We start from the raw sequence: 25,106 nt of genomic DNA on the forward strand, positions 1-25,106 counted from the left end.
TTGTTAGGCTTAGGGGGTACTTGCCTTGAAAAGGTTGAGAAACACTACTCTAGAACATCAGATAACTTGTTTTTCTCATCACCAGCAGCAAAGACAACATGCTGTATTTACTGAGAAAAGTCAAAGCTGAAAGTTGTAATATATTTTAATATGTCTGAGAAGTATTACACCCGTTGGGCAGTTGGAAGATGACGAACATTGAAGTATGGATGGAGCCTGAGGAAGCCATCTAAGTGAAACAGAGGGTCACAATTGGGAACGGATAATTTTTCTGGTTTTGAATATGGATCGAGCTACAGTTGGACTTTCAGCATTTTTAAACCACTTTTGTTTTGTCATTAGTAACACGTTATAAAAAGCATAAAAAGTGCAAAAATCATTGAAGGTTTTTGACCCATGAAAGATACTGGAGCCTTTTGTTAGATACTGTGACTATGTATAGTGTCTGTTGGCTTCTGAGGCCTTTTTTCCAACATTTTTTATTTATTACCATTGATAGTTTTCTTGACACCTTAGTGGTGTGTTTCACCAAGAACAGAAACATGCACAATCTGATTTACTAGTTCATCTTTCTCCAGAGTTTATTTTCTCCACAATATAAGAGACTCTTGACATTTGCCAGACTTTGGTGTCTCCCTGTTGAGTTCTGGAAGTGTTCTTCTGAGCTGCTAAATAAGTACCGGTATATGAATAGACAGAACACTGCTGGTTGCAGAAGTGTTAAATGTTTCACCTTAATATATTAAATTATGAGCATTAACAAGCTCATAATTAAAAAAAAAAAAAATTAATTGGCTGATAGGCGTCTACCCGATTCTAAGTGGGTGTGTTTGGGGGCGGAGGCAGAAATAGACACCGTTAGGTGCAATTCTCTAAAGAACTTAGGCGCCTGCAATGGAGGCCAGTAAAACCCTGGCCTACTTTACCAGCACCTAAGTTTTTTGATGGATGCCATTAGGCACAGTTCTGTAAATGGCGTGCAAGCATGATTGACACTCTGCTGGTGCCTGTTTTCTAGTTGCCTGCCGATTTAGGCACCGTTTATAAAATCCGGCCCTTAATGTATATTTGACTGAAACCAATGATCATCTTATGAGTCATGCTTCATCTTGATGCCAAACCTCAGGAAGAGAATACTCTCAGTTGGCTTTAAGCTGAACAAAAACATTTACAGCAGAGCATGTCAAAACAGAGATGCTTTATTTTTTATTTCTTATGTGTACTTTAACAAATAACTTCTCGATTTATAATGCAGTTGTTCAGTATCTTCAGGGAAGTTGAGAGGTGAGAAAACAATGTAAATATGCTGTCCCACAGGAGAGCTCACAGGGCCCAGGCAAAATTGTGTGTGTAGTGTTAGGACATTAGCAGAAAAGTAAACCTGATAGGGAACCAGAATTCTGTCAATCAGGCTCAAGATATTGTGCTATGTCCATATACTTTGTTTACTGTAGGGTTTTATGAGTTGTAACCTGCCCATGCAGGCTGTTAATGAGACTAAATCTTGCTGCTTGAGGATTGAATTACAGCACACCTCTGGGCTAATGGTTATAAACAGAAAGTCCCATTAGGCCTGCATTTTGATTCATTCATTAGCATTTTTTTCTATTGTACTGAGAACAATTCACAGTAAGTAAGTACAAACAAACAATTTACATGGAAATGGATAAAATGTACCTAATTAGTATTTTCTGCTTGTTTTATTAATGGCTGCTTTAAGCAAAGTAGTGCTCTTCAGCTTGCTCACACAGACAGGTTGGCAAATGTGAAATACTAGCTTTTTCTTAGGTTGGAATAGTGCTCAAGACGCCACTGTTCTAACTTTTAGATTTTAGATTACTTACGTACTCCTTCAACTGTAATTGTATTCCAGATCGAATGCTTATTACCTGCATCTCAATCACTGACTGTATGTATCTTTGTTGTAAACCGCTTTGAACTTATGGTTTAGCGGTATATAAGAAATAAAATTATTATTTTATTAAGAGAAAATTGGTTGCCCAATTCTTTTTTTCATTTTGCCCTCCCCCTTGTTCAATTTAAATTTGCAATTGATATGTTTAAGCTTTGCTTGTCTACCTAAATCAGCACAAAATCAGATATAAAGTAAATTTAACTAGCTTTTTTTTAAACAGTATGTCCTAAACAAATCATGTGAAGATATCTCATTTTATATGAACTATTTTAATGACTTACTTCTCTTTGTGGGTAAAATTTAATGGACAGAAAAAAATCTGTCAAAATATCCCCTTATGCCAAAGTTTTATAGTTAACCCTTTACAGCTAGATGATTTGTTTAGAGCGTTTCTTTTTCTTTTTTTACTTTTTATATAAAATTAATTATGGGTCATTAAGGAAGAAGGTGTGGTATAGTGGTTAGAACTACAGCCCAAGCACCCTGAAGTTGTGGGTTCAAACCCCACACTGCTCCTTGTGACCCTGGGCAAGTCACTTAGCCCCAGATTCACTAAAGATAGCAATTCAATCGCTGTTGGCCGATTCCTAGCTGATTTTAAAACAGCAATTGATTCACTATCTTTTTTGCAAGATAAATATCTGCCCATTACAAAAAATGGGGGGAAAAAACCCACTACTGCCAATGGCCCTGACACAAATGCACCCCCCCCACAAATGCGGCGACAGCGCCCCACCCCCAAGAAAAAGGCAGGAAGGATGCCTACTCCCTCCTGCCAATGGGGCCAGCTCGCACGCCCCCGACAGAAAAAAAAACAACAAAAAACCCCCGAAATGGCAGGAGGGAGGCCCACTTCTTCCTGCTGGCAATTATCTCCCCCCACCCCTGGCAAGAGGGATGCCCACTCCCTCCTGCCATCAGCTTCCCCTTCCCCTCACTCTATCTTTCCATTGGGAGCAGGAGGGGTGCCTCCTGCTCCTCCGGCTCCTGGCGTCCATTGCAGGCCTTGACTCCACCCACAATGCATCATGAGATGCATGGGGAGGAGCCTAAGGCACTGATTGGCTCAGGCACTTCAGGTTCCTCCCTTAGGAGGAGCCCGAGGTGCCAGAGCCAATCAATGACTTCCTTAGGTAGGAGCCTTAGGTAGGGATTTTTTTGTTATTGTTTTTTTCTGTTGGGGAGCGCGAGCCGGGTACGATGGCAGGAGGGAGTGGGCATCTCTCCTGCCTTTTCCTGGGGGGGGGGTGCATTTGTGTCAGGACCGTCAGCAGCAAAATATCTGTGCCATTAAAAAAATGAAAAAAAAACCCAAAACATGTAGACCTGTTGGTAACTGCAGCAGTCAGGTTTGACACTAGTAAAACCTGGTTCAAAATAGCCAAGTAATTGTTAGTGAATCAATCGCTTGGCTATTTTGCATGGGGTTTTACTAATTTGCATTCGTGGATTGGATAGGATCATAAACTAGGCGGTAGGCCATGTAGTGAATCGGGTCGGGGAACGACCACAAAACCAGTAAAACTAGTTTTGCGATCGTCGCTACAGGATCAGTACGTTTAGTGAATCTAGCCCTTAATCCTCCATTGCCTCAGATACATTAGATAGATTGTGAGCCCATTGGGACAGACGGAAAATGCTTGAAGTACCTGAATGTAAACCGCTTTGAGTGTGGTTGTAAAACTACAAAAAGGCGGTATACAAGTCCCAATCCCTTTCCCCATTTTTAGTTTGTTAAAGAGCTTATAGGACATCAGGCAGCTGGAATCTATTTTCTCATTTTACTTATCCTGTGTTTCCAATGCTAATGGAGCACCTTTTGTAGCAGAGATCAGAAATAAAATCTGGTACTGAGCTAAAAAGCACAACAGTTATTAAACAATACTATTTTTATTTGTTGAATTGTTTGAGATGATATCCTGCAATCACTAGCTCTGTAAATTTTGGGGACGAATGCATAATAAGGTTGGAAGGCAGAGGCTGTGTTCACATCAGGTTCCTAAGATTCAGGTTAAATAATACAATTTTTTTTTTTGTTATACCAATCAAATTATGTTCATCTTAGATTCATCTATGTTCATCTATGTCCTCGCTTGGATTCTGCGAATCTGTCCTCTCCTGGTTTGCCTCCTACCTCCCATTGCACCTTTAGTGTATGTGTTGGTGGGTCCTTTTTTGCTGATATCCTGCTAGCAGTTGGCGAATCCCAGGGTTCTTTCTGTCTTAGGACCTCTTCTCTTCTCTTTCTTACATCTCTTCCCTTAGTGCCCTGATATCCTCCCATGGCTTCCAGTATCTCCTATATGCTGATGACTCCCAGATCTACGTCTCTACACCTGAAATTTTACCTAAAATTCAAGAAAAAGTTTCTGCCTGTTTGGCTGACATTGCTGCCTGGATGTCCTGCCATCATCTGAAACTAAACATGTGGAAGACTGTGCTGCTCCTGTTTCCTCCTAAACCTTCTGCTCCTCTTCCTCCATTCTCCATCTTGGTAAATACTGTCATCGTTCCAGTCTCCTCTGCTCACAGCCTTGGAGTCATTCTCTCATTTTCTATGCACATCCAACAAACTGCTAATGCCTGTTGCTTCTATCTCTACAACATCACCAAAATTCACCTCTGAGCAAACTACCCAGACCCTTGTCCACACTCTCGTAACCTTATGCTTAGATTACTGCAATCTACTTCTAACTGGTCTCCCACAGTGCCGCCTCTCCCCCCTGCAATCTGTGCAAAACTCTGCTGCATGACTCATCTTTTACTACCCTCGCTACCCTCATGTCACCCCTCTCCTTAAATCACTTCACTGGCTCCTTATCCACCTTTGCATACAGTTCAAGCTTCAATTGCTGACCTACAAGTGTATTCATTCTGCTGCCCCTCAATATCTCTCCTCTCTTCTCTCTCATACACCTCCCAGAGAATTCTGTTACTCAGATCAGCTGCTGTTAACTGTACCCTTCTCCACTTCGAGTTCTTTTCATCTAGCTGCCCCCTATGCCTGGGATAAATTACCCGAGTTTGTCCGCCAAGCCCCTTCCCTTCCCTTGTTTAAAAACAGATTGAAAACCCACCTTTTTGATGTAGCCTTCAATCTATAAATTACAAGATAATCCCCTTCTGTTATGAAGTTGCATTAGGCTATTTTATCATCAGCTGTGGCGGTATTAGCTCCGACACAAATTCTATGAGCGTTGGAGCTAATACCGCCAAGGCCAGTGATAAAAAAGCCTAAAGTGACTTCGTAAAAGTGTGTGTGTGGGGTGGGAGTTTGTAATAATTAAATGATATGGTATATTTTTTTTATTTTTTTAACCAAGTAATTTAAATGTTCCTCATGCTGAAGTGAAAATGCTGAAATATTAAAAGTATGCTATGGCCCCCTTTTTCCTGCCCAAAAGAACATCTGACTTGTTGTAAGATGCCTAACTGATTGAATGAATACTGTTTAAAATGTTGGCCAGTGCCATAGGGCTCCTTTTACTAAGGTGCATTAGGCATTAACATATGGAGTAGCGCGCGCTAAACACCAACGCCTCCATTAAGCTGGCGTTAGTTTTTGGCACTTAACACGGGGTTAGCGTGTGCAGCAATGTATCTTGCGCTAAAAATGCTAGCGCACCTTAGTAAAAGGAGCCCATAGTATTAGCCAGTTTCTACCATTATGATCATATTGAGAATGAAATTGCATTTTTGTCAGTTACTTAGTTGGCAACTGTTCAATATTTCTTAGCAGCAAGATGAAGAACGACGCCGGCAACTGCGAGAGCGAGCTCGTCAGCTAATAGCAGAAGCTCGATCTGGAGTAAAAATGTCAGAGCTTCCTAGCTACAGTGACGTGGCTATAGAAAAGTTGAAAGAGACATCAAAGGCATCTGGAAGTAAGTAAAGGAACCTTGTGCCATGCTTAAAGAGCAGACAGAAATCTGTACATTGTACTTTACTTAGATTTGAAAATGTTGCTGGGTAATTAAAATTAACCGGGTACTCAAAAATGTCTTGTACTCAAGGTCTAGGTGCTGAGGGTTTACATCAGTCGCTGCAAAATATATTATATAGATAAGATATAATTTTTAAATCATCACTATTTAATTACCAGTTGTTAAAAATAGTGATAACCTCCCACTGGCCTCAATTCTTCCATTAGCCGTCCATCTGTAAGGTATTAAATGTTTCTTTATTCATCTAGGTATTTTGGATGACTTTTCTTCTCATGCCTCATATTGGATATGAAAAGATGTTAAAACATTTTTAAGAAAAATAAAAATTTCATATATAGAGGAAACAATATAAAACAAGTGACTGCTGTGACAGTAATTTGGTTTAGTATATTGTACATCCAATCAGCATATAGGAATTAGGGGGAAAGGGGATGAGACTTATATACCAACTTTTGTGGTTATACATTCAAGGTGGTTTACATATATGCAGGTACACGTCTCCCTCCGGATTCACGGGGGATAGGGGCAGAGCCGGACCACGAATGGTGAAATACCGCGAATATCTTCTGGTCCAGCTCCGACCCACCCCCGCCTCCCTCCCACCTTCCCCCCGGCATCCTGGCCTTACCTGGTAATCTAGCGGGCTTTCGGGGCAGGAGCGATCTTCCTACACTCCTGCCCCATGCAGTTCGCCAATAGGAAATGGCTGCCGTGAGTTCCCGTAGTCTCTCAAGACTACGACGGGAACTCCCCACAGCCATTTCCTATTGGTGATCTACATGGGGCAGGAGCGTAGGAAGATCGCTCCTGCCGCGAAAGCCCGCTAGACCACCAGGTAAGGCCGGGACGCCGGGAGGAAGGCTAAACTATGTGGGTTTTTTTTTCTTTTTTCCCCCTCCCCAAAAAATCGCGAATATGTAAAATCGCGATTGCCGAAACCGCGAATGGGGAGGGGGAAGTGTACTTATTTTGTACCTAGGACAATGGAGGATTAAGTGACTTGCTCAGGATCACAAGGAGCAGCACTGGGATTTGATCTCACAACCTCAAGGTGCTGAGGCAGCAGCTCTACCACTAGGCTACTCCTTACCTTAGCTAATTACTATTCTGAACTTAATAAATGAACGTTTAACTGTGCATGCTGATGAAAGAAGAGAATTGTGTAGTTTTGTAATTACACATTAAACATTAGGTCATTTAAGTTTTTAGAACCTGAGACTGTTTCCTTTGATGGACAGTACCTGAGCTGAGTGGGTAAATATGTTGCGACTGAGGGTTAGACATGTTTCAGCACAGGTGCCTACATTGGAAGGCTCATTGTAGTATTAAGCAGTACTAAGGTCAGCACCAGTAATAATTTCAAACCTGGAGCAGTTTCTCCTAATGGAATACAGCAGTGCTGGTCTACGCTGTAATTAGTGAGGTTAGAAAAAGTGTGAGAATTAGTAGCTGATTGCAGATAATAGATAAAAGGATGCCTGGAGCCAAAGGTTCTGACGCCAGCTTCCCTTTTGCTTTTCCTTATTGCTTTCATAGGGTTAGCCACATTAGCCTGTTGAAAACATGTTTTATGAAGTTGCTAGATGCAAGTTGATTGATGTGACTGGTATAATTGTCTGTAATGAATACCATTTTTAGGGAATAATCTTATAAAGCTTTTTATCATACAGTATATTCTATATATGGAGAATGGCTTTTTCAAAGTTCTTCATGTTACAGCCCTGTAGACCAGACATGTCTATGTATGTTGTGATCATCCATCAGGTTGTCCCTCTGCCAGATCTCTGCAGCTCCAAGGGCAAAGTTATCTTTATGCTCCCAAGTCCAGTCCAAGGCCCTAAACGGAGCTGCTCCGGGTTTTCTGCCTTTATATTCTCCAAAGTAAAACATGTATCCCAGCAAACAAAAATTAATAGTCTCAGGCTTATATTCCTTGTCTGGTCTACAGGGCTGTAACACTTATGTCCCTCATATTCAAACAGTTCCCTTATTCCAGCATCCATTCCTATAGTTCCTGGCAGCCCACCTTCCACTCTACAGTTCTTGTTTTGTACTCTACTGAGCTGCTGTCACCACTGCTTTGTGGTTTCTGTTTCAGGAGTCACATTCCATGTCCACCCCTTCCTTGGGGCTGGGTACTTCTACATAGTCTATGACGTCCAGTTCCTTTAGGAACCCATGCCTTGTCCTTGCAGCCCCTCCTTCAACAGCGTCTGTTTGAAGCTGCTCTGGAAATGGCACCTCCCTCTAGGTTCCCCTAGAGGAGGCACAACATATTGCTTCCCTAACCAGGGAAACTGGGCTGCTTCTCTTTCATACCCTCTCTGTGATCAGTGGGGTAAAGCAGCTCCTGAGCTAGATGAAAGAGATCTAATCCGGGGTCACGTGATGCGCGCGACGTGAGCGGACGTGCGGTGCTGGGCTCCGCGAACCGACTACCAAAAACCTGCTTAATCTTGATATCTGGCAGCTGCGAGGGGTATCGCTGGACCTGCGGGCACGGAGCGACAGTACCAGGAGGTTCGGCGGTGTGTTTTTCTGTGCGGGAGAAGCCCCGGTATGCCCATAAAAGCGGCAAAAACACCGAAGAGCAAAGCCTGCACACTGGAGCCCAAAATGGCGTCGGCTCCCGCATCGCCGCCGCTGGAGCTGGGCGACTGGGCTATCGAGATCTCTCGCCTGGTGACCACTGCCCTGGAGGACCGCCTCAATAAATTACAATCGGCGGTGGATGGCATTAATGAAAAATTTGAGACCCAGGCTCAGCGGCTTACAGAGGTGGAGAATCGTGTTTCTGCCCGGGAGGATGAGGCCCTGCAGACACAGAGGAGGGTGGATAGCCTGCAATCACAGGTGGCTGCCCTCACTGAAAAACTTGAGGATACGGAGAACCGCCAGAGAAGAAATAACCTGAGGGTTGTGGGGCTTCCGGAGTTGCAGGGAGCGGATGCGCTGTATCAGTTCTTCCATACTTGGCTGCCAGAACATCTTGGCTTGGAGACCTCGGCCATGTCTTTTGTATGTGAAAGAGCACACAGGCTGGGATCCACTTCAGGGGCTAACTCGAAGCCTAGAGCGGCTATTGCCCGGTATGTAAACTGGAAGGAGAAGGAACAACTCTTGAAGGCGTATCGTCTGGCTGGTGGTTTGCAGTATGAGGGACAGCGGCTGCTCCTCTTTAATGACTATTCTGCGGGTGTGTCTTCTCGGCGGAGGGAAATGGCGCCCATCTGTACCACCCTGCATCGCAAGGGGGTACGCTTTGCTCTGGTATACCCTGCAAGCTTGCGGATCTGGAGAGAAGGCAAGGTGCATACTCTGCTGACCAAGGGGGAGGCGCAGCGCTTCTTGGATACCATCAACGCCGCTGATCCTTCTGGAGAGGGCGGAGGAGTCCCGGGCAGCTGATATCTGACGGGGTGGCCCGTTCGGAGTTGACGAGACTCCCCTGTTGGTCCCGGTGGTCCTCTTCTGGGACTGAATGATCTTCTGATTTGATGACGTTTGGTTCTGTTCTGTCCTGTGTATCTTTGACCTGGACCTTCCTGGAGATTGCGAGGGGACTTCAGGCGGCTCCGCAGGGGAGGACGCGGCTGGCCCCTGCCTTCTCCGTGGCAGGTGCGGCTGGTGTGCATGGCCACCCTGACTGGGGACCTGGATGCCTTGTCTCAGGCCGGAGACTGCTTCTGTCAGGAGCTGGTGATTTTGTTCTTGCTTTATATTACCATGATATACTGCTCTAGAAGCTGTCACATACAGCTGGTGCTGGTTCGTGGGCTGCCCAGCTCACTGACCCCTATTCTCAGATTTCCCTTATGGGATTTTGCTTTCCTGTATTGGTTTTGTTGGGTTTGTGGGGAATTTGGGGAGAGTCCTGGGGGCAAATTCTCTGGGATGGGGGAGGGGGGAGGGGGTGTGTGCTTGTTGGGATGTTTGGCAGTGGATTGTGGGATGATTGGAAGACTGAATGGCAGTGTGGTTCGGGGCGGGTTAGGGGTGTGTGTGTAGGACTGACACCTTTCTATAATAACTTGGGGCCCGCGGCTTCCGGACGGGGCCGGAGGCACGTGGGGGCGGCTGTTTTCATGCCCTACCGACAGCGAGGGGAGGGTCTTAGCTGGGAGGGCCCTCACCTCTTGACACTACTATTAGTATTTCCTGTCTTGTTCTTTAGGTATCTCTTTGATAATGGTTAATCTCCGCATTTCCACATATAATGTAGATGGTATCCATTCTCCCGTAAAGAGAAAAAGCTGCTGAATTGGTTCAAGAAAAATCACATAGATATTGCTTACCTACAGGAGACTCATCTATCGGGGGCTGAGCATGCCAAGTTGCGTCGGGAGTGGGTGGGGGAGGTATGCTCTTCTTCTTTTAACTCCAGACAGCGGGGGGTTGCGATTTTGTTTCACAAACAATTACCGATACATATACATAAAACTCTGCAGGATAAGGAGGGGCGATATGTGATAGTTTTGGGGGAGCTGTGGGGTCAGAAATGGATGTTTTGTAATCTCTATGCCCCTAATGTGTATAGTCACCGATTTTTTTCTGGGCTATTGGCCCAGATAGCTCAATATTCAGATTATCAACTTCTGGTGGGAGGGGACTTTAATATCACGGCTGATCCCTCCATGGACTGTAGACCGGCGAGGGTGTGTTCGGGGGACCATGGAGCCAAGGGGGTAAATTTTTTGATGGACCAGTTGCATTTGATGGATCTGTGGCGGACTTTGCATCCTACTGAGTGTACCTACACTTTTTACTCGCACCCCCATGACGTCTATGCTCGTCTGGACTACTTTCTGGCGTCACCCTCGCTGCTCCCGCAGGTAGACAATGTCTCTATTGAGGAGGTTCCCTTATCGGATCACTCCCCGCTAATATTGTCGGTCAGGCTTACGAATGATACTCCGCGCAGGGGGTGGCGGTTTCCAAGTCATCTGTATAAGGATCTGGAGTTTCATAGATATCTCCGGGAACAGTGGCAGGAGTATTGTCACCATAACGATTCCCAGGATGTTGATCCGGTGACATTTTGGGAGGCATCTAAGGTTGTACTCCGGGGATATATTATTGCTTACGTATCTAGGGCACGGCGACGCCAGGAGGCTGATCTGTTACGGCTTTCTGGAGAATTGAAGGCTTTGAGACGGCGTCATGTAGCTTCGCTATCTGCGGAGGACAAAAGCCGGCTGGGGGAGGTCCGATCACAGTTGGAGGTCCTTCTGACGCAGCGGGCCAATAGGGATATCTATTTCCAACGCTATCGTTTGCATAGATGGGGGGGAAAGGCTGGACGGCTCCTGGCCAATTTAGTGCGTCCTCCTCGCAAACAACAGGTCATCTTGTCTATTAAAGATGGTGCGGGTCGCCTTTATACCGGGGCGGATGACATTCAGTCTCAGTTTGTGCAATTCTATGAGACCCTATACTCTAGCCGTGAATCTTCCGAACCAGACCGCACGGACTTTTTCCGGGATCTGGTTTTGCCTCAGGTGACTGCTGCCCAGCTTGACCTTCTGAATGCTCCGGTCACGGCGGCGGAGATCCAGCTGGGTATTAAAGCATTGAAACTTACGAAAGCGCCTGGCCCAGATGGGTTTGGGCCCGAATACTATAAGATCATGGCTGATTTGGTCCCTTCAGCCTTGGGGGATGCGTTTAATGAGTTGCATGCAGGAAAGGGTCTAGGACCGCGCAATATGGCCCATGTGGTCTTGTTACCCAAACCAGGGAAGGATCCTGCCCAAGTAGGGTCATACCGCCCGATCTCGCTGCTTAATCAAGACGTAAAGCTGTTGGCGGCGATACTGGCCCGCCGCCTGAATGCTGTCCTCCCTTTGTTGATTCATGAAGACCAGGTGGGCTTCGTTCCGGGCCGGTACGCCTCCATGAATCTGTTTCGGGCGTTAATGGCCTTGCATTCGCGAAGAGGGACGGGGAGTAAATCGGCTATCGTGGGGTTGGACATGGAGAAGGCCTTTGACAGCATTTCATGGCATTTTTTATTCTGGGTTATGCAGCAATACGGGCTGGTTGGCCGTTTTCCTGACTGGATTCGTAGTTTGTACCTTCGTCCGCAGGCGCGCTTGCTGGTGAACGGGGGTCTTACTGATCCTTTTCCTTTGGGCAGGGGTACCCGGCAGGGCTGTCCTCTTTCCCCCCTTCTCTTTGTGTTAGCCCTTGAACCCTTGGCGGTAAAGCTGCGCACAGATCCTTCCATTCGGGGAATTCGGATAGGAGAAAGGGAGAGTAGGATTAACCTCTTCGCGGATGACATCCTCCTCTATCTCGAAAATCCCATAGATGATCTGGAGAAAGCACTTGGGGTGGTTCGCACTTTTGGAAATTTTTCTGGGCTGAGGGTTAATTGTGCCAAGTCTGAGCTGTTGCCTTTGGACTCTACTCACCAGGAGCCCTGGCACTCCGCTCTTTCTATACCGCCAGTAGATGGACCGTTGCGCTACCTAGGGGTGTATCTGACACCCGATTTATCCCTCCTGTACCAGCAAAACATTCGTCGCCCCCTCGAGCAAATTGCGGCTCAGTGTGATCGTTGGAGGGAGTTGCCGTTGGGATTGTGGGGGAGAGTAGCTCTCACAAAAATGGTTCTCCTGCCAAAGATCTTGTATCCCATTCAGACTATCCCTGTGTGGCTCGCCGCCCGGGATGTAAGGGCTTTTCGGTCTACCATTTCTTCTTTTATTTGGAGGCGCAAAAGGGCACGCATTAGCTATACTAAATTAATGCTGGACCGTTCTCAGGGGGGCGTGAATCTCCCGGATATAAGACATTATAACGTAGCAGCTTTGCTTCGCTTCATTCATGAGGGATGGACTGGACAGTATAAATATGCTTCTGGGGAATGGCTATCATCCTGGTGCGCGCCGCATTCTTTCCTGGCCCTTCTCCATGTGGCGCCTTCCGCGGTTCCCGGGGGTTCCTCGACCATGCATTTACTCCAGCCTCTTAGGATGGCGTGGCGGTGGTGGAGGCGCCATCAACAGAAAACGCCTGCTGCATCGGCACTCCTGCCTCTGTGTGGTAACCTTGCTTTTGTTCCGGGGATGGGACCTTCTCGACTTCGAGTGTGGGAGCAGCGGGGGTGTAGGACCTTGAGGGACGTGTGGGATGGGGGTAGTGGGGATGCTTTCCCTTCCTTTGCCCAGATTCAGCGGCGCTGGGATGTGCCCGGGAATCATTTCTGGGTGTATCTTCAGATCCGCCACTACTATACTACGCTGGCTCGGAAATGGGGGGATGCTTGGCTCTGTGGTCCTCTGGATGCACTCTTCTACTTGCTTCCCGCAGCCCAGAATAAACTTTCTACCTGGGGACGTATGCTTAGGGCGAATCTGGCTGAGGAGGCCCTTGATGGAGTGGCCTCTGTGTGGAGGAGGGAGCTGGGGTTTCTGGGAGATCGGAGCGAGTTTCTAGCCCTGTTTGGTAATCTCAGACTGTTGGGGGGCTCGTCCGATCTCCAGGAAATGCAGTTTAAGATAATGCACAGGGCATATATTTCTAGGCACCGCGGGGCTCTTATGGGCCTCTGGGAGGGGGCTGTATGTACTAGGTGCAACCGCTCGGCTGGAACATTGGTTCATCATTTTTTAGAGTGCTCCTCCACTGATTTGTGGTCGAGGGTACTTCCTTTTTTGGAGCAAATTGTGCACCGTCCCATTCCACGTGACTATGGCATGCTCTTATTGGGAGATCAGAGAGTGTTGGAGGAGGCTGGGTTTTCGTTTTCTCAGCGGAAATTCCTTTATATAGCCATCCTCTTGGTGAAAAAACTCCTTTTGCAGTATTGGGTGTCTGACCAGGTGGCTTCCTTTACTCATTGGCTGCATCGGCTTGCACTGGTAGCCCACTTTGAAATTCATCGTTCCCCCAAGGGGGGGGGGATTGATCTTCGATGCTATGTGGGGTTCTGGAGGGCGGCCTTGCTGCTCTGTCCTGGGGAATCGGTGGCACAGCTGGATATCCATTCTTAGGGCCACTGTTCCCTCTGTCTCCCCTCTCTTTTCTCTCTTTTCTTTCTTTTCTTTTCTTTCTTTTTTCTCTTTTCCTCCTCGTTCTTTTCTATTTTCTCGCTTCTTTCTGTGTAGGGGGCTTTGGTGTAGTTCGCCTTGAAAGGTGTGTGCTGGTGCGAGTGGGAGGGGTGTATGTGGTGTGGTTGTTGTGGATAGTATGGTACGTCTGGTGTTAGTGCGTATGTGGTATGATTGAGGGGGTTATTTTTGCTTTCTCTCTTCATAAAAAAAAAATTTTCGCAGATGGCGACTAGAGGGTGCGGAGCTTGTCCGGCTCGATTTTCCTTTTTGTGATAACCTGCTCGGTTTACAATTTGAGTTATGTTTTCTCTATTTGGACTTTGTGTCCTAGTGCTGTTGGATTTCTGTACTTTCTGTGTTGCATCTGTTAATAAACATTATTTCAAAAAAAAAAAAAGAAAGAGATCTAATCCTTTCCTCTGAAGTCCAACCCAACTTTTCCTTCCTGCTACTGGCTACTCTTACAGTCAGGCCTGGTTCAGACTAAAACGTGCCTTCCATTGGGTAGCTTTGGATCTGCCTCATCACAATGTGCAGAGTAGGTGCCCTACAAGATTGTTCCTATAAATGTGCACGCAAGTATTCCTGGTGATGTAGTTTTGACTGAGATGCATATTTTATTTTTTTTAAAAGTGCAAGTAGATACGTAGAAATTTCAGAGCAGTTGTAAATTTGTGTGAGAGGATTTATAAGCTACTGAGGTTATTGTAGCAGCCTTAGTTTGCTGAACAAATTAATGTTTGATATTAATTTATTTTTGACACAGAACATGGCCCTTGTCAAGTCAGATAAATTTACAATAAAGAGACTACAAGTGTCTTTCATTGGCCCTATTTATCATCTCCACTATTTTGTTGCTCAGAAAAAAAGTTACATCTTGATAATGTATTCAACTAAAAAATTAAAAAGTAAGTATCCTTGCGTGAAAAGGAATGTGAGCCTGGTGCACCTTCTAAAGCAGCAATAAATTAAAAACTTCTCCAGTAACTGTTGGTTAATCTTTCTCACCACCTTTGAGAAATTGTTCTAAAGTAATTTCTGATAAGATAAACACATGCTGGGATTCTCTTTACTGGGATGAGTTGGTAGTCAACATTAAGGGGAGTAGTTATTAAGGTGTGGTAAAAGTCGGGCTTTTACCTCACCTTAGTTTACCTCAGAAACGACTAACATGTTTTAGTGCAATAGGTGTGTCATTCTGGATGGATGGGTATATCCTAGTGCTTGCGAGCTGTGCAGAAGGAGTCCACTCTGGTTTTTTTAATCCCTCCTACTTCACCAGAGGGCTCTGCTGACCTCTTCAGTTTTTTTTCCGGAAGTAGGGTTGCCAGATTTTCCAATCGGAAAACCCAGACCCCCTAGACCCGCCCCCCAGACTCACCTAGTTCCACCTATCCCTGCCCTGTAATGCCTTAATCCCACCCTAGCCCCGCCCTCTGCTGCCTGTTCTTGTTGGGCAGGGAGGAAGTCCACGCATGCACAGACTTCCTGCCCGACGCGATTTGAGGAGGCTTTTCAAAACCCGGATAAAGTGCCAATTTTGAAAAACCGTTGGGACTATCGGACATGTCCTTAAAAAGAGGGCATGTCCGGGGAAATCCGGACGTCTGCTAACCCTAGCCGGAAGGAGTTTTTCTGATCTACTCTGCTTCTTTCTTTCCTTTCCTTTTTTTTTTTGCTTGTTTTTTGGTCTTTTCACTTCATTTTGGTGCTAAGAGCTCCCCTAGTCAAGGGTACAAGGTCTGCCTGTGCAGAAGAGAAGCAGACTACAATCTGCAGCTATCAGGTAAATCCCATGTGATACCTGTTGGCCAGCCTGCAGAAGCCTTTTTGGAGCTCGGGATCTGTTCACCTTGTAGCATTGCTCGCAGGCTTTTAGACAACCATAAGAGGCTCAGCAGGGTCTCGCAGGCTGCCAGCTGTGTTTTGCCTCCCCCATTTCATGTCCATGGGTCCGTCGGGGTTGGAGGTTCAGTCAAGACACCGGTGAGACTGGTAGCCTTAAAATTCAGTGCTGGAAGGACATTTCATCATGAGGCAATTAATTTTTCTCCCAGATCTAGTTACCTTTGGAGCTGAGAGAGGCTACAGCACATTGCCAGCACAGGTCACAATAAGTAAGGCTGATAACAGCCTATGAGGAAAATCAGAGGGTGGTCTGTAAATTTTAATTTTAAAGGTTTCTGCCTGTTCCCTGATGTTCCCCCACTCTAAAATCACTAGTTGTTTTCATTTTATTTTAGCATTTTGGAGCCATTTATTTTGTATTAAAATGCTGCCTCGGCAGCCATTTTGGATTTCCCTATTTTTAAAAAGTTCTCCAGAAGCTCCAAATCACCTTGTTTTGCCTCAAAATTAGCAGGAATGGCATCCTCAGGCTCTTTTGTCCCTAATTCATGCCAGGTTTGCGCTGGATGGGTTCCTGAAGAGCACCCTTGTGTCACATGTGAGGGGGAGGGGCAGGAGCAGTCAGCATAGCCCCCTTTGTTCTCTAGGACCGAGGAATGGGTGAGCAGCCCATTGGTTGGGGCCAAATTCCTTCTAGAGCCCCAGAATGGCAGGTGTCCTAAATGCAGCGGCACAGAGGCCGCGGAGCCCAAGAAACGTAAACTACCATCCTCTACAGGACACTCAGTGCTGCCAAATATGGCATTCGCTCCAGAATTTGTTAATTTGATATGGAGAGCCTTTCAGGACAGCTGAACTTTTAAAGGAAAGTCTGGCAGCACACCTGAAGGCACACGAGGGGATGGGGGCTGCCAGCATGCATCGGCCTCGTTGGCTGAGGCTGGCCAAGATCTAAAGAGCCTTTTGGAAGGAGATTCAGATGATGAAGGGTCTCTTACCATATCCTTACTGTGTCAGAGCACACGCTCCCTCTTGGGAGATACAGGGTCACAGACAGGTGCGTGTGCTTTAGATCCAGTGGTGGCCTTTGATCAAGGGGATGATCCCATGGTCCTCTGTTTGTTCAAACCTTCGATTCTGTTGGATCTTATTACTGATTCTCTGTGGGTGTTAAAATTGGACTCTCAGCGGGTCCCCTCTGCCCCCTACTATATTATGAGCAGAGTGAGATTTCTGTCTTATTCGTTTCCCTGGCATCCTGATAACAATGTATTAGTCATGGAGCATTGGGGTGCTTCTGAAAGGTCCCTTAATGTAGCTAGAACAATAACTTGACTGTATCCGATAGCACAGGAGTGTCACCAGCTGTTTGCTCAGCCCAGAGTGGATTCCTTGGTTGCACAGGTTACCAAACGCATGTCCCTGCCCAATGAGAGAGGCGTGATATTAAAGGCTTTGCAGGATCGCAGAATGGATAAGATTCTCAAAAGGCAGTTCGAGGCTTTGGGAATCAAGGCAGCTACAATGCCTTCCTTTGTGGCCCATGCCTGTCATACCAGGTTGCAGAGTCTTGAGCTGGTGAGCAACGAGCCTTTGCCCCAATTCCTATTGGCAGGGGTGGATTACGTGGTGGATGTCCTTTAAGACATCATCAGAGTAATGAGCAAAGTTTCTGCTTATTTGATTTCAGCCCTTCAGAATGGCAATGGGTTGATGACTCCACATCCAAGGGACAAATGTTTTTCGGAAAGAGACTGGACAATCTCATGACCAGCGTTACAGATTGTCGACCAAAATCTCTGCTTGACAGCAGATCCAGAACCTCTAGAGGCTCAAGATGCTTTAATTTTTGTGGCTCCAGGCATTTTCAGCAGTACTCATGAGGAGCCACCTTTCAGAGATCCTTCCAAGGATCCAGACAGAGGTTCTCAGAACCCAGACAAAGCCAGGCCTCCTGTTCTCTTCCTGTTTCAATCTCCAAAGAGCTGCAATGACACCAGGTCATTTATTTCCTGCGCCTGCTTACTGTCTCACTCAGAATGTTCTTATCCAAACCTGACAATTGGATGCCAGTCAGACCTTAAGGGTATGAAGAGCAGTCTATTGCTAGAATGCTTTGAGATATTATTTGAGCTCCATTAATGTTTCTGTTTTGTTGTTTTGATTGCTCAGTGTTTAACATGTTGGTTATTATTTCAGAGCTGAACAGAGTTGTTCTTTGGGGAGTTTCCCCATACCCATCCTTCAAATGTGTTTCTAGAAGGGCCTATCACCTGCTGTGGAACAAACTAAACGGGACAGCAGAGCCCTCTGATAAAGTACGAGGGATTAAAAAAACAGAGTGGTTTCGTTCTGCATGGCTCATGAGCACTGGGATATTACCCATATGTCTAGAACATGAGTAGGCAATTCTAGTCCTCGAGAGCCACAGGCAGGTCAGGTTTTCAGGATATTCACAATGAAAAAATACGAGGTGAGATGGATTTGCATGCTCTGCACATGCATATTTATTGTGGATATCCTGAAAATCTGACTTGCCTGTGGCTCTCGAGGACCGGAATTGCCTACCCCTGGTCTAGAATGACACACCTATTTACTAGAAAATATATTAGCAAGTTAAGAACCAAGGTGCAAATTCTATAAGAAGTTCGCTCCCCTTTGGTCTGGCAACAGCACACCAAACGTTTACCAAGGTGATGGTGATTGCTGTGTATCTCTGCAGGGCAGGATTGCAAGTACATCTGTACCTGGACAACTGGCTGATCAGAGCCCCATCATTCTCGGAAGGAGAATGAGCAGTGAATCAAGTGGTCCAGGTTTTGCATAGCCTGGACTGGATAGTGAATTTTTGCAAGAGCCAATTGGTTCCATCCCAATCCCTGGAATGACTGGTAGTTCTATTTAACATAGCAGAAGGCTGCGTTTATCTTCCAGAGGCTAGGAGACAGAAGATTTGCTCTCAAATTATAAAGATGATGGCCAGGCCAGCTTGGCACTACCTCTAGGTGCTAGGCTCCCTGGCAGCCACTATAGATGTGGTTTCTTGGCCAAAGCCTCACATGTGTCCCCTTCAGAATGTGCTGCTGTTTTGGTGGTCTCTGCAAGCAGATTCTCTTCAGATGACAATCTAATGGACCCTGGAATCCCTCAACAGCGTGTCTTGGTGGCTCCATCCATAGTTATTATTCAGAAATATGCCCCTCCAGATAACCTCATGGGTTTTTCTGACAATGGATGTCAGCCTGTTCAGCTGGGGAGGTCATTGCAATGGATGCCCAGTCCAGAGGCAGTGGTCGGCCTCCAAGAGAAAGTGGTTCATTGACTGGAGGAGGAGATGAAAACCTAAAGTGGATTTCTTCTGCACAGTTTGCAAGCATGGGGAGAATACCCTACTGTCCAGAATGACATACCTATGTACTAGAAGGGATATTAGCAAGCTGAGAACCTAACCTCTTTTAATTGCCATTTAACAAGTACTAAAGGCAATTAACACATACATATAGCCATAATCATTTTATTGTGAAGGTTCCTTCATACCAAGACCAGCATATCACCTGTCCAGTTTTTGTGGGTATATATGTAATGACTAATGCTGGAAGATACCATAAAGAGTAGCCCTTCACATACACTCTGGACACAGGTATGGAAGTAAAGGGGGAAAAAAATTCAAAGATTACATAAATAAAGAGTGTGATGCAGTGGTTAAAAACTACAGCCTCAGCACCCTGTAGGTTCAAACCCATGCTACTCCTTGTGACCCTGGGCAAGTCATTTAATCCCCCCATTGTCCCAGGTACATTAGCTAGATCAGTGGTTCCCAACCCTGTCCTGGAGGACCACCAGGCCAATCAGGTTTTCAGACTGGCCCTAATGAATATGCATGGAGCAGATTTGCATGCCTCTCACTTCCATTATATGCAAATCTCTCTTATACATATTCATTAGGGCTAGCCTGAAAACCCGATTGGCCTGGTGGTCCTCCAGGACAGGGTTGGGAACCACTGAGCTACATTGTGAGCTCACCGGGACAGATAGGGAGAATTGCTTGAGCACCTGAATAAATTCATGTAAATCGTTCTGAGCTTCCCTGGGAGAACGGTACAGAAAATTGAATAAACAAATAAATTAAATAATGCACCTAAATGTTTACCCCCTTAATTCGTATATTCAGTTCTGGAATAAGCTTTAGGCATGGTTATTTTTTAAATTATTAGGTTGATTGATTATATTTGTAGGGATTTTATGTTGTACTGAAATTTTTTTTAAATGATACTGTTTTATGAAGAATACTTTATTAATTGATGTATTTTGTGTTATTAATGTACTGTGTTTTTTAACTGAATGGTTAAGCAGAATATAAGAAACCAGATTAAATTACCCCATTTTTCTATATACAGAGCTGGTTCAACTGTCAAGATTATAAGAATAGCCTTTCTGGGTCAGATCAATAGTCCATCTCACCCAGTATTCTGTTTTCAAGGTGGCCAATACAAGTCATAAGTATCTGGCAAAACCCCATATAGTAGCAACATTCCATGCTACTGATTCAAGCCAAGCAGTGGCTTCCCCCATGTCTGTCTCAATAGCAGACTATGGACTTTTCCTTCAAGAACTTGTTCAAACATTTTTAAAAAATCAGCTACATTAACCGCTCTTCAAGTGCAATAGATGAAACATTCTAGACAGTAGGGTTATTTCCCCATACTTGCATGCTCTGCAGAAGGAATCCACTCCAGATTTTTTACTCTGCCTCTGCAGTACTTCACTGATCGGTTTAGCACCCTCTACAGTCTTTCCTTCTGCAAGCATGTCTGCAGCTGTGTGTGTTCTGCTCTCCCCATTTTATTGTTTTAAATTCAATGTAATGTCATCCCCTTTTGGGGTAATTTTGCGTTTAAAGCAATTTTGGAGCTCTGCCTGCTTGAGAATTCACAATCCCTATTGTGGTACCTGTTAGCCAGTCTGAATAGTTTTTTCTTGGAGCTCAGGGCCGTTCCTGAAGTAGTCTCATCTTCTATTAAGCAGGGGTCGAGTATAGACTGTTAGCCGGTGTCCTTAGAGATCCTATTGCATTTTGGTCTTATGGCATGTCTCTTGAGAGCTCAGCCTTGATGATGAGTGGTTATTTGGAGGTAGTTATCGCGACTCTTGCGCTCAACATAACCTCTACTTTGGCTTCTTCTGCCAAAGCGTGATAGCTTTTTTCACAGGGGAGGTGCTAGGAGTTAGGTTAGTACTGCATTGTTCCTCAATTCTATTTTTTCTGAGTTGCCTTTGTGCCTGTTTATTACTTGTTAAAATTTTGCAGATCAAACCAGTTTGTGAGTTACTTGTGTTGATGGGGATTTCCCCTGTACCCCCTTTGTCCTGGATTTATAGGTATGTGTTTAGCTTTGGGACTGAAGTGTTTCTACCACTAGGGGGAGTGCAGCATGTGTTCTGAAAAGATGTGTTCTGAAAAGATGGTGTACCCGGACTACGGGTTGGGAGGGGCATAATCGAAAGGGACGTCTAAGTCCGTTTACGTCCATATCACAAGTCGTCCAAAGTTAAAAAAAGCCTAAGACACATTTTCAAAAGATATGTCCAACTTTTTTTTTTTACTTTCGAAAATCGTCTAATTATACGTCCTGCCGACCTGATCGTCCAAGCCACTAAATCGTCTATCTTTATACCACATTTCCGTCCAACGTTCCGTCCAAGTCCAAAACGCCTAGAACAAGCCCTGTTGGACGTGGGAGGGGTCTGCAAAGTGATGGACTGCACACCCAGACATGCCACCTAAATAATGAGGTACCTTACAGGGCACCGTTGTGAACTTCACAAAAAGGATGCTATGGCTTCTCCTCACTACAGCTCCCTTATAGGTGATGGTGAGTCCCCCAAACCACCTCCAGAATCCCCTAGTACCACTTATCTACCACACCAATAGCCATTATGGCTGCAGGAGCCACTTATATGCCACTACAAAAGGGTTTTAGGGGTGTATAGGGCAGTGCACATGTTTAAGTATCAATGCAGTGATTACAGGAGCTTATGGGCATAGGTCCTCCTTTCCATGAGTCCCTAACCCACCCCCAAGTTGACTTAAGCTGCCTCTGTGCTGGACGACTAGGCTTTCCTATGCCAGGCGGCCAGGTGATGATGGTCTGGAGGCTGAAATTTAAAGTTGTGAATAAAATTTTTATGGGGGTGGGGGGTTGGTGATCACTGGGGTAGTGTGTGGGGGTCTGTATTATGTGTTTACAGTGCTTATCTGGTGAGTTTAGGTGGGTTTTGTGACTTAGACCATGTTTTACATGGTCTAAGTTCCGTCCAAGTCCGTCTAAGTCCAAGTTCTGTCTAGGCTCTGTTGTTAAACTTTCGGTTATGCATGCTGTATGACTAAGTCTAAGCCATCCCACGTCCCGCCCAACTCCCACCCTCGACACGCCTCCCGAAACGCCCTGTTTAGGTTTGGACGTTGAGCGGCACTATGAAGGCCTAGGTTGTTTTTAAATACGTCCAAAACCCAGTTTTATTATCGGCGCTTGGACGTTTTTGAGAAATGTTCGTCCAAGTGCCGACTTAGGCCAGTTTTTGGACGTTTTTCTCTTTTGATTATGAGCCCCCTAGCGTATGGAATCCTCCAGGGACTAACTGAAAGAACATTATCGAAGATATAAACCTAATCTTCCATTGTTTTGGCTATTTTATTAATATACTCTGGAGAATCAGTATACAGGTATGTCTAAAAAGCTGACATATGTCTAATCATTTGCACGGCCCAGCTACTTTCCAACGTATCCAAAATCTTAAATATGAATACAACACTTTGGTTTCATGTACAGCCCGACGTGATATCTTCATCTCCACTTCTGGTCACTACATGGGAGATAACCTTATGGGTCAGCCTTTAGCTAGATACCTTAAAACCAAATCTAAAAGACTACATATCACAACTATTCAAGATCCATCAGGTCATTTAGTCAAAACCAGATCCTTAATTTCTTCTCAATTTGAAAACTTTTATGCTTCTCTATACCAATCCGAATTAGCTGCTTCTGAATCAGATATAGATTCCTTTCTTACCTCCTTAACTCATCCGATCATATCAGACTCTGTTAAATTGGAAATAGATTCCCCTATAACTATATCAGAAATTGAAACTGCCATATCTTCTTTACCAGCTGGGAAAGCCCCTGGCCCAGACGGTTTTACTAATGAATTCTTTAAACAATTCCGAACCCTCCTAGCTCCTTACCTTCTTACATATTATGATTTCCTCCACTCCACTCCGAATAAACAATTCAATTTCACTGAGGCCACAATTGTAGTAATCCCCAAACCTGATAGAGACGCCACCTTGGTTAAAAATTTCCGCCCTATTTCTCTCCTTAACTTAGATTATAAGATAATGGCAAAACTACTTGCATTAAGACTTACCAAAGTAATCCCGTCTCTCATACATAAAGATCAAACAGGGTTCATTAAACAAAGGTATATAGGAGATAACCTACGTCTCTTTCATCATATTAACGCTTATGCTAAAACAATGTCAGACCCCGTAATTGGTCTAGCTATTGATGCCGAAAAAGCATTTGACCGGGTGGAGTGATCTTTTCTTTTTCGTGTCCTGAAGTGGTATAACTTTGGCTCATTTTTCACGGATTGGATAGAAGCGCTATATCGCCAACCCACAGCTCGTATTCTAATTAATAACTCTCTATCCAATAAATTTTCCCTTCACAGAGGTACACGACAAGGCTGCCCTCTCTCACCATTGTTATTTAATTTAGTGTTGGAGCCCTTCCTTTCAGCTATCCGACAATGCCCCTTAATCAAAGGCATTCCCTCCTCTAATAGAGACTTCAAATTAGCTGCTTATGCTGATGATGTTTTACTCTTTCTTAGGAACCCTCTAGTCTCTTTTCCTCACCTTATTCAAATTGTCACTCAATATTCTCTCCTCTCTGGTTATTCTGTTAATTGGGAGAAATCAGAGATCTTCCCTCTGAACGATAATATTCTTCCCTCAGATCTAGCTCACTTTTCCTTCTCATGGTCGCATGAAGCTGTGAAATACTTGGGGATCTTAATACATAAAGATCCGGTATATGCTCAAGATCTTAATATATCCAAAGTCAAAAATATAGTACTAAATACTACATCTCGATGGTCTCCACTTTTTCTATCCTGGTGGGGTAGAATAACAGCCGTCAAAATGACTTTGGCCCCTCAAATCAATTACATTCTCTCTATGCTTCCTCTTCTATGCCATAAGTCATTTTTTCAATGGCTAAATAGGAAGCTATCTGAATTCATTTGGAACAAGAAAAAACCTCGAATTGCTCTCGCCAAGCTGAAAGCCTCTAAGATTAATGATGGTCTTAATTTTCCGGATTTTTATCATTATTATATTGCTTCACTAGCTAAATATGGTGCTTACTGGCTCACTGACTCCCTATTCCAAGATCCTTCTGCCTGGTTTGAAATGGAGAGCTTTTTATGCATGCCTTTACACACCTCCTACCTACTAACAGTGTCAATACCTAGACACTTGAGAAGGTACTCTTTGCTGAGTTCAACGCAACATGCTCTTCCTCTTCTAGATAAATTGGCTGAGATCTCAGTTTATGATAGTCCACTCATGTCCCTTTGGAATAACTTTAAAATTCAAAACCATGGCAAATCCCTTTCATGGAAAAGATGGCAGCGGGCGGGTCTATGGTTTGCCCATCAATTGTCTACTCCAAATCTGTCTGTTCCTTTTGATATTATTTGCTCTACATATTCGCTGCCTCCTTCTGTTTATTCACAATGGCTCTCACTCACTGAAACACTGTCTTCTATGCATATACGTTTTGACTTCATGACTTCCACTCATACTATTCGTCATTGGTCTATACCAGGGGTGTCAAAGTCCCTCCTTGAGGGCCGCAATCCAGTTGGATTTTCAGGATTTCCCCAATGAATATGCATGAGATCTATTTGCATGCACTGCTTTCATTGTATGCTAATAGATCTCATGCATATTCATTGGGGAAATCCTGAAAACCCGACTGGATTGCGGCCCTCGAGGACCGACTTTGACACCTGTGGTCTATACTGTCTCTACTTAAAGGCAAGGCGATATCTCTTTTCTACAGTATTTTAAGAGATCATTCCTTCACTTTTACACCCCAATCTATGAAACACTGGGAAACTATACTCACTATTCCGCTTTCTGACATTGATTGGGAACTTTTCTGGTCTTCAACAAATCGCCCACTTTTATCTTCTAGAGTCTCACAATCAATGTTCTTTATTATGTGGCATGCAGTATGGACTCCATTTCGCATGTGGAAAGCCAATTTAAAACAA

The 25,106-nt window shown here is 44.8% G+C and overlaps 1 protein-coding gene across 8 annotated transcripts in view; it reads left to right on the top strand.

Annotated features, from left to right (window-relative positions):
• EHBP1 (EH domain binding protein 1) overlaps positions 1-25,106 on the top strand; it is a 617,593-nt gene that overhangs the window by 395,274 nt on the left and 197,213 nt on the right. For 6 of the 8 annotated variants that reach the window (XM_033936740.1, XM_033936748.1, XM_033936747.1 and 3 more), the window contains one exon: positions 5,652-5,799. In XM_033936740.1, the coding sequence (XP_033792631.1) occupies positions 5,652-5,799 (148 nt within the window). The remainder of the gene's footprint in view (positions 1-5,651; positions 5,800-25,106) is intronic. The other 2 variants (XM_033936741.1, XM_033936745.1) reach the window with 1 other exon arrangement.

The sequence above is a fragment of the Geotrypetes seraphini genome, chromosome 3 (genome assembly GCF_902459505.1).
Source record: "Geotrypetes seraphini chromosome 3, aGeoSer1.1, whole genome shotgun sequence".
Lineage (NCBI taxonomy): Eukaryota > Metazoa > Chordata > Amphibia > Gymnophiona > Dermophiidae > Geotrypetes > Geotrypetes seraphini.